Here is a 10,481-nt window from a genome sequence, read left to right as displayed (position 1 = left end):
CATAGAGTTGCCTAACGCTGAACTGCCACTTTCTAATGATGTGCCTGATGTTGCAGTTCCTGATCATGTCAATCCAGTGGAAGAGCCTCCAGTGGTAGAGTTAAGCCGCTCTAACCAAACAGGTAACCACCTCAGAGACTTAATCTTTAATCACCTGACCTGTATATGTGTATATGTTGTGGGTTATTCAAACATTCTCTGTAAATAGGAAGTGTAAAAAAAAACTAAAGGGGGAGGAAACGTAGTAATTGAAGGTATAGCCTTTCCTACTGCCTATCAGGGGTCACATGATTGTTCTTGGAGACTAACCAATGACGCCTAAAAGCAGATAATCCAGGGGGTGTGGCATTTCTAGTCAAGGACCTGGTTCAAGCGTGAAAGTGGCTGTAGTCCCAGAGGCTGCTCTCTCATTAGAGGGAGACATCTGTTGGTGAGTTTAAGCTGAGGGTTTAACCACTCCTCAGGTGAGGGGCAAGGTGGAGCCTACATAGATGACCTCAGCCAGTATAGGATTTGAACCCACACTGTTGGCATCACAAACCAGCCATCCAGCCAACTGAGCTAACCGACCCACAACATGTAGCTTCTGAAGAGCTCCCTGTAATAAAGTTATCTGTTTCAAGTAGAAACCTGTTCCGTACATCATGTCATTACAACCATTCAATGAGATAATGGCTGATCTGTACATCAATGCCATTGAGTTGCTCGTTTCCTATCTGCTTATACTCTTTCCTCAAACAAAACTATCAATCTCAATCTTGAAAATTTCAGTTGTCTCAGCATTCACAACTGTGCGGAGGACAGAATTCCAGATTTCAACCATGCTTTGTATGAAAAAGTGCTTCCTGATTTCATCCCTTGAATAGACTAGCTTTAATTTTAAGATTGATCTCCATTGTTCTGGATTCCTGCACCAAAGATACAGCTTCTCTGTATCTACCATACTGGATTTCTTTATCATTTTAAACCCTTCAATTTTGATCATCCCTTAACCCACTAAACTCAAGCAAATACAAGCCAAAATACAGTGCCCAAAACTGAACACAGTACTCCAAATGATATCTGGGATCCATATAACTGAATTTCACTTTTGTATTCCAAGTCCCTTGAGATAAAGGAGGCTTTTGCGTTTTGGTTTACTTTTTGTACCTGTATACTAGCTTTTAGTAATTTAAGTACATGGATAACTACATCCTTTTGCTTTGGCAAAGAGACTCGCCTCTCATGATTCAAAAAAAAATTCAGATTTGCCTTCTCAAATCCAGAGAAGATTACATCACACCTCCCCATATTGAACTCCATCTGCCAGTCAATGCTCCTTTGTACCATCTGCTGCTATTCACACAAGTTACAGTGTCATCTGAAAATGTTGCTATATAGCACCCTATTCCTTCATCCAAGTCAAAAATATGATGAAAAGTTGAGGCCTCGGAACAGGTCCCTGGAGAACATCACATGGGGCAGCATTTTCCGGTCGGTGAGCGGGGGTGGGGCCTGCTCACTGACGCGTAAAATGACGCAGGCGGGCGTCCTAATATCAGCCTGCGTCATTTCGATTTTCAGTTCGGCGGGCACGCAGCCGAGTCGGCGGGCGTGCCTGCTGACCTGTCAATGGCCTATTAAGGCAATTAAAAAAGTAATTAAAATGATTAATGAACCTGCCCATCCAACCTTAAGGTTGGCGGGCAGGCGAAGAGCCCAGGCGGCCTTCCGAAAAAGCATGAAACCTCATTCATGGGCGGGATGAGGTTTCCTGAGGGATTTAAAACGTTTGGAAAAATTTTAAATAAAAATCATGGACAAGTCCCAGCTCATGTGACGGTGTCACATGAGGGGGCACGTCAGGAAAATTTTTTCTTACCTTTAATAAATTTTGAAAAGTTCAACCGATCTCCCTGAGGCAGCACTTTGTCTCAGGGAGATCTGTGTGCTCTTCCACACGCTTGCGCGAAAGAGCGTAGAGACCTGCTCAGGAAGTCCCCCCAACACCCGCCCGCGCAGGGAGCGCACAGCGCCTCCGGGCAGACATCATGCTGGGCGGGCCTTAATTGGCTCGCCCACGTAAAATGGTAGCGCGCCCCTTACCGGGTGCGCCAATCGGGAGCCCGCCCGCTTGCGTCCACTCCCACATAGCCCCCCAGACAGGGGGAAAATGCTGCCCATGGAGAATTTCCCGCAGCCTGTGGAGGTGCATTTGGCAATGGTGGGGGTGGGAATATAATGGAAAACTCCTTTGGATGACTCCTCGATGTGGCCCTTGAGTCGGCTGCGTGCCCGCCGAACTGAAAATCTAAATGACGCAGGATGACGTTATTTTACACGTCAGCGAGTGGGCCCCGCTCCCACTCACCAACCGGAAAATGCTGCCCCATGTGCACCAGGCAAGTTACCTAAGGGTGGGCTGCCACTGGAATCAGCAACCTGCTCGACAGAGGCAGGCAGACAATCTACATAATTAAAACTTCAATCAAAGGCAATTTTCTGACATTAATTGAATATATCTGGCATAACATGCCCCACCCGGACCCCCACCTTCTGCTGTGTCAGGAACCTGGCAACACTTTGGAAGGAGCCTCTTGGTGGGAGGTCAGAAGGCAATCGAAGGTTTCCCTCCATTCTGAGGTCCCTCATTGTTCTGGGCCTTGTTTTTCTAAACTGGCTTTGGAGTCTTTCATAAGCAACTTCATTTTGACCCACCTCCTGGGTCTTCCCATTCTTCAGCAGAGCTCACCTCTCCCAGTGGAACTGCCAAACAGACATCACTGCAGGCTCTCCCACATCCCTGTTCTGCCTGCCATGCTGAATTGGCCACCCCCCCGAAGTTCTTCTCTGCTGGTGCATCACTGACCTGGAAATGATCCATGCACCCAAAAACTTTGTAAGTGCAGATGGTTCCCAGCCTACATGTCACACATCACCAATCAGAACAACCTCATTTATCCCTACTCTAATCTCCTACATCCTAACCAATTACTGATGCATGTCACAAGGTTACCTCCAATGCCTCACGTCCTCATTTTTGACATCTGTCAGCATTTTGTTAAGTTTACTGCATGTACCTTTATTTGAACAAGTAGAGAACGTGAATCAAAAATGCAGAATATTCTTAGGCAGTGAAATCTAAACAAACTGTAATTTTTGACAATGTTGCCCTTTGCCATCCACATATAGTTCTCCCCCACATGAATCCCTCTGCTTCTTGTTCATGAGACATAGATATATATTTACAAACACTTTTATTTCTGATGGTCACATATGTTTTTTGTTGAGGAAACAGATTATTTACACTGAGCTAAAGTACAAAAATATAATACAATTGTTTTACATTATGAGGTTGTGCTGAAGTACACAGCATACATATTACATCATACACAACAAATCAAACTACATGGGCAAAGCATTTACCATGTTCCAGAAAACTGCTCCAAGTCAGCCAAAGGAACAGTTCTTTTCATAGCTCTTGTGGTAGCTGTTCAGGGGAAAGGAAAAGTTAGTTCCTTATCCAATTTATTTCCACAGCTGCCCCTTAGGTCCTCACTACTTAAACCACCTATGAGGTTCCCTACTTAGGTGGGAGGATGGGGCTGTTTGTGCCACTTTAAGTTAGACAGCTGAAGAAGCACATCTGCAGGACAGGAATGTGTTCAAAACCATCATCCAAGCGCTGGACTGGGCCACTTCAAACTGCTCGATCCAACAGCTTTGCTCAGAATTAGCCAGCTTCACCCAGACAGGAGGAATCAAGTTAAAAACAAAAATCGTAACTGCGATTCTAAGAGTTTTCCCACGAACACTGTCACCTGATGCTCCACTGCCTCAACTGACAGGCTGTCCACAGAAAACAGTGTCTTTTTCAAGGGAGTTTTTAAATTGGAGTGTCACTCCTGAAGAACAGCAGTGTCCTTTTGTATGAACTTTTCATTGTTTCTGCTCAAATCATTTTTCCTTGAAGAACTGTTCTAATTTCACTGCAGTGTCTATTCGCTGGTGTCTCGGCTCCTGTACTGTCTGGGAAAATGACAGCTCATTCGGCATTTGAGAAACAGGCCCGCTTGAAATTGAAAAACACAATATTTGGAACAGGGATATAACTGCTATGGATTCTGGTAATTTTTTGTGCTGACAATGTGGTTTTAACCCGACATTAGCATTCTTATGATGGTATGGGAAGCTGTTTAGAACTCTGTAGTGGGATTGCTAGTGGTTGCTGTGATTTCTCAACAAAGGCACCACCAAAGTGTGGTGTTTTGGTATGCTCATCGTGTCCATATGCAGACTATTTAGTTTTTTACTCCAATGTATGTTAAGATCAATGCTGTTGCTAATAAAAACAAAAATGTGGAAATATTGAGGGAGATGTCAACTTTCACTGGCAGTGAACTTGCAGTAGCAGATTGGTTGCTTAATATACAATCCCACCCAGTTTCCCTTTCCACTAATGTCAGTGTGGGATGTGTACTAGGCAGCAATCTGCTTCTGCCAGTTTACCACCCAATGCCGAGAGCTAACATTTACCCCACTAAGGATTGTGCCAGTTTTCCACTGAAAGACTTTATGAATATAATCTGAGCACTGAACAGCAGGTTGTTAGTGGATAATTAATTATCCATAGCAAAAGTGCTCCAACTATGAAAAAAAATGCTACATTAGAAAGAAATTTTAAATCTGTTGTTCAGTGGGAACATGAGAAAAGCTGAAACTACTGCCCAACATATTTATTCAATTTCAGCTATATTTGATAGAATAACACCATTATTAATTCAATCCAAGTGTAGCCTTAATTAATATAAAGCCAAATAAACTAAAGAGTTGCCTGAAAATTAGTCAGTACATACAGCCACCTGTAATAACAGGCATCACCCTGTGATTTGATAGGACATCATCCGACATCCAAAGATTTAAATCATTACAGATACACATGTATGCATACTGCATACACATGTGCAATCTTGCAAGTAGAGGTGTCTCTGTCTAACCCCAGCCATTGGCTTCCATAAGTTTCAGCCATTATTATGGCTATTTGCATCAGCAAGGGTTCTCCATAAACACCAGCAAAGAACAAAAGAACACCACTGTTTGCAGGGTTTATCTCCATATGCATATAGAATATAAGCTCCTCTGGAGCTTTAGCCTTTACAATAGTTGACTTAATGAGAGCTTTTAATCAGTCTTTAATGTTTTTTAAAAATCCAAATTGACCGATGAGAGGAAACCACCTGATTTCAAACTGTTAAATAGACATTTAAAATGACAATTAAAAATTAATGTTAAAATAACACTTGTTCAATCAATTAATTGTGTTCTCCTGATTTCCGGTGTTACCTTTTTATTGCATTATTCTTTACAGGCATACTTCAGCCTTTTCTAACAGCTGTTCAAGTGAAATCATCCTGAAGCTATTTGATACTTTTAAAAATATTGAAGAAATTAGCATCTAAAAGTTTCTTGGTGGGGTATATTAATGGGGATGAAATTCCTGTTCATTTCAAGATACAAAAAGAAAGCATCACCATTTTACTCCTTAGCTAACAATACTAATGAAATCGCAGGAATACATGTCATTTCTGGGAATGCGATATCATTAGCAGGAGAATGTTACATAAGATGGAAGCAGACATTCTTTCATCTTCCAATAAAAGAGGATTTTTTGCACCCATTCACCCCCCCCACCCCGTTACAAATACTCCTTCAGAGTTCTGGAAATTCATGAATTATTTCTCATTAAGCCAATAAAGTTAGAAATTTTCCTTTTGCATCAAGACATACCACAGTGAGGGAACTCTTACTTTTTCTTGTTCCATCTCTTAGACATTTCTAAAGGGCTGACTTTCCTCTTTTAATTTATAAAAGATTTTTAAAAAATTCATTCATGGGATGTGGGCTTCACTGGCTGGGTCAGCATTTATTGCCCATCCCTAGTTGCCCTTGAGAAGGTGGTGATAAGCTGCCTTCTTGAACTGCTGCAGTCCATGTGGTGTAGGTACAGAAAATGCCTGTTTCGCTTTGTAATGAATGATGCTGCAAAGAAGCCAAGAATGTCGTTGCTTGAAGCATGCAAACAACACTGCTTGGTTCAGATTAGGAAGGCCTTTCAGCCCATTTTCCTGGCCTCAATCACCATTTCTAAAACCATATGCTGGCTGCAGATCACATATTGTCTCAAAGGATTTTTTTTTGGCATATGTTCCAAATTTCACCTCTCCTTGCATACCACCCCACCACAGCTGCCCCTGCCCCACTCCCCCAAAACCCCAAACCACCCCCCAAATCTTGGGCAACCTATGCCATGCTGCCTTGTTATTTCTGAAAGGCTGGTAACAGATTAATTGTGTTCCTCTGCACTACCTGCAGAGGCTGAATGGCCCACTTACCTTCTTTTGGCACATGGGGATAGATTTTACAAATTGATGCTAATGACACAGTTTCATGAGAATGGAGGTGTATTTTGGGAATTAAAGCATGGAGGTCATCACTCCCCTACACAGTTTTCTGTCCTTAATGAAAAATTGTGCAGGTCATACTAATCTCGATGGCCATTTCTAACATGCCTCCCATTGCACAATGTCTGCTGCGAGTGCTTCTTTGTAAAATTTACTCCAATGTTAGAAGCCATTTAACACTTTACAATACGCTGTTTAATGACACTGCATGAACCACACCAACATAAAAAGGTCAAAATAAATAACTGAGGCTGCATTCAATGCAGCAGAAAGCTACAGCCTATGCAGAACACTTTCTTTCAAATACACTTCAACCAGCTACGTCTTCAAGTATTCAAGGACAGATAAAAAGAAAAACTATAAACGTTGGAAATGCACATACTGCTCAATCAGCATATGGAAGAAAAAGATAGGTTAATATTCTAGTATGCGACTTCTTAAAAAACCTTAGAATGCACTTTTATTAGTAGATTGTTGCTTAAGGAGGGGGGAGAAAGGTATTGCTTGGGCTTATACTAAAATAATGCATTTGATCCCCTTTTGCATCAGTATTTTCCTTCTTACAAATGCTGCAAAAATTATATTTGTTTCTGTTGCAGTGGGAAAAATAAATACCAGACTGTTTCAAATGCTGATCTAATCTGTACAATGCGAAGCTGACATTTGCCCTTTCAAATTATGACAAATACCTTGGGGTTTGATATCTGGTAGCATGCTGCCTAATGCTTTCATATAAAATTCCTATACGAAATATTTAAAAACATTTATTAGCCTGGTTAAAATAAACAGATTACACATTGCACTAAAATAGTGCTCAGAGGATCTGATGTGAATGCTTTAACCAGTGTGTTAATAGAAGAATTTAAACTTCCTCTTTTGCTATTATTACATTCGCAAATGGTCAAGTATCTATGTGGTGGGTACTGATATATTATGAGGTTTTTAAAAACAAATGTCTTATTTGTTAAATGAACTGAATCAAATATTTGCTCATGTTAGAAATTTGGCATAATATTGAATATAATCTAACAGCATAAAACCCACAAAGCTGACAGAAGCCTTATAAAACTCAACAATCAGACAGAAAATGACTTTGCAACTACAGCATTGCAATATATCACATGCAGAAGACACTGGTTGTGAGAAACCATTTGAATCTACAATTAACAAAGGAGCTCTGCATACAAAGCAAGAATAGGATAAATTAATAGCCTAAATACAGCAGAAGCTGCAAGTATTCACAGCAGAAGCTGCAAGTATTCACAGCAGATGGGCTCTGTACAAAAAACACTTTTTCAACATTGCAATTATTAATGCTGTTGATGGGGGGCAGGGTACATTGACTTCCCTAGTGAGCTAAATATACCTAGTTAACCATCTGCACTATACATATGTTCAGTCAGTTATTTACAGTTTTGTTAGTTTCTACTGAAAATATTTAATGATTGTCTGTGTTCTCAAACACAAAATTTAAACTGGTCAATAATGACACAAACAGACAATAGAGATGATGTAAAATGAAACACAACACAGGTCCACTTTTTAACTAGCTTGGAAAAATGTAAAACAGATATGCTGATCTACAAGTTGCAGCTGGCAGGGTCTTTGGAATGGCATGAAGTGGGCAACAGTCAATACAGCTGAACATTCCTGACTTCACACAACAGAAAGTGCAACAATCTCATGGGGGCACCACAGAATCTCACTCAGCCACTTGTTCCATTCAATACAGCGCACTTCCCAATTCTGCACCAATTACTTCTGAGCTCTGAGCTTCACTTTGCAACACTGCTCTATCGCATCACCAAATAGGACTGGTGAAGACACAAACACACAAAATTCATTAAACAGCGACCTCCTGTTCACAGGCACTGTTTCGCTTTTCTTTACTCACTGTAAGATAGACTTCTTTAAGAGAAGGTAAATAGTCCTCAGTTCCACCATAGCAGAACAGAACAACTGAATTCCAACTTGGCTGGAATTCCATTTCTGTGTTTAATCGTTTCAAGTGTAGTCATTAATGTTTACATTTTAGACGGGAAAAAGACAGGAACGGAACAAGAAATTAGTGCAGGCCTCATCTCCAATCCAGGCTGAAAAGAGGGACCTTTAGTCAGTAGACCAGTCTGTATTTAGCAATTGGCCACTCTAATAGTCATCATACATATTTAGGTCTGTGAAATAGGTGTTGGAAAACGACTTTGCATGAAGGTGTGGGTTGAAGTATTTATTTCGTTCCTCAAGGATCAAGTTGTTTTTGTTGAAGGCCTGGAAAATAAAGATAGTGTTATTAATACTCTTATAAATATTATCATTATTACTATATTGACCCTGCAACTTTGGCGGCTTCAGATTTAACACATGAAATTATTACAGTATTTATGACCAGAAATTCATTTTCAGTCTTGATGCTGAAATAGATTTGGAAGACAGCAACTTCTGTTCTCGCTGAAAATGCACGAGGGGCAGAATTTTGCCGTTGGTGAGCAGGGGGCGGGGCCCACTCGCCGACAAGTAAAATAACGCAGGATGACGTTGGGCGGAACCCCTGACGTCATCCCGCCCCATTTAAATTTTCAGGAAGGTGGGGGCACAGCGAAATCAGCTGTGGGCCCGCCGACCTGTCAATGGCCAATTGAGGTCATTGACAGGATCATTTAAACAATTAAAGGACCTGCCCGTCCAAACATAAGGTTGGTGGGCAGGCCAGGAGCCTCGGCGGCAAATAAATAGAACATGAAACCTCATCCACCAGCGGGATGAGGTTTCATGTAGGGTTTTAAAAAGTTTAATAAAGTTATTATGTAAATTATGAACATGTCCCATCTCGTATGACATTGTCACATGAGGGGGACATGTTAGGGAATTTTGTTTTCTATTTTTCATAGTTTTCAAAGTGGAAGCGATCTCCCTGAGGCAGCACTTAGCCTCAGGGAGATGTGCGCTCTTTCGTGCGCATGCGCGAAAGAGCGCACTCTCGCTTTTGGGGAATCCCCTCCGCCCACACAGGAAGCGCGTAGTGCTGGACATCACGCTGGGCGGGCCTTAATTGGCCCACCCACGTTTTCCGCCGGGGATCGGCTCTCCGCCCGCCGGAGATTGGGTCGGGCCTGCCTGCCCGCCTGACAGGCAGAAAATTCTGCCCGAGATTTTCTGGGGCCAACTCTGCACAGAAAAGATTCATGAGATTGTTCCAGCTATGAGGAACTTCAGTTAAGAAGGTAGATTGGAGAAGCTGGGACCATTTTCCTTGAAGAAGATAAGGCTGAGAGGAGATTTGATTGAGGTAATCAAAATCAAGAGGGGTGTGGACAGAGTAGATAGGGAGAAACTTCCCACTCGTTAAAGGATCAAGAACAAGAGGGCACAGATTTAAAGTAATAGGCAAAAGAAGCAAAATAACATGAGGAAAAACTTCTTCACACAGTGAGTGGTTAAGGTCTGGAATTCACTGCCTGAGATTGTGGTAGAGGCAGGTTCTTTTGAAACATTCAAAGGGGATTAGACTGTTATCCAAAAAGGACGAATGCGCAGGGTGGCGGGGGAATGGCATGAGATGAATTGTTTAGTGCAGACACGACAGGCCGAATGGCCTCTTTCTATGCTGTAACAATTCTGTGATTCTGTAAACCCTAATTATCTGTTCATGGCTAAGGTGATCTGTCAAATTTATTGCTAAAAGCAGAGCTGATCTGACATATGGGGAAGAATTTAGCCCTTGCCGGGTAGGCTCGGTGGAGAAGGGTGGGGACGGTCGGGAAGCTGACCACTGCTGTGATTAGGGCTGGAAGGCGATTTCATGCTGTCGGGCCAATTAAGGCCCCCCCAGCGTGAAACGCAAGTGGCAGCACTCATTGCTGCCTATGCGGGGCAGGGGGGAGGAGGCCGAGCGGGATGATCGTGAACTTCGCACGTGCGCGAGTGTGCGCTTGAGAATTTCCCTGAGGCACAGAGCTGCCTCAGGGAGATGAAGAGTTTTTTTTTAATTGAAAAATGTTATAAAACATATCCCCTCATGTGACCCTGTCACATGAGCAGGGA

At 42.2% G+C, this 10,481-nt stretch overlaps 1 protein-coding gene across 1 annotated transcript in view; it reads right to left on the bottom strand.

The window, feature by feature from the left end:
- Positions 1-3,219: 3,219 nt before the first annotated feature.
- Positions 3,220-10,481, bottom strand: part of sema5a (sema domain, seven thrombospondin repeats (type 1 and type 1-like), transmembrane domain (TM) and short cytoplasmic domain, (semaphorin) 5A) — a 251,957-nt gene continuing 244,695 nt past the window's right edge. The window contains exon 22 of the mRNA XM_078538724.1: positions 3,220-8,708. Within this exon, the coding sequence (XP_078394850.1) occupies positions 8,589-8,708 (120 nt within the window). The 3' untranslated portion in view covers positions 3,220-8,588. The remainder of the gene's footprint in view (positions 8,709-10,481) is intronic.

This window comes from Cetorhinus maximus, chromosome 3 (assembly GCF_964194155.1).
Source record: "Cetorhinus maximus chromosome 3, sCetMax3.hap1.1, whole genome shotgun sequence".
NCBI lineage: Eukaryota > Metazoa > Chordata > Chondrichthyes > Lamniformes > Cetorhinidae > Cetorhinus > Cetorhinus maximus.
Note: the sequence above shows the minus strand (reverse complement) of the source record. Positions and strands in the feature narration are given on the sequence as shown.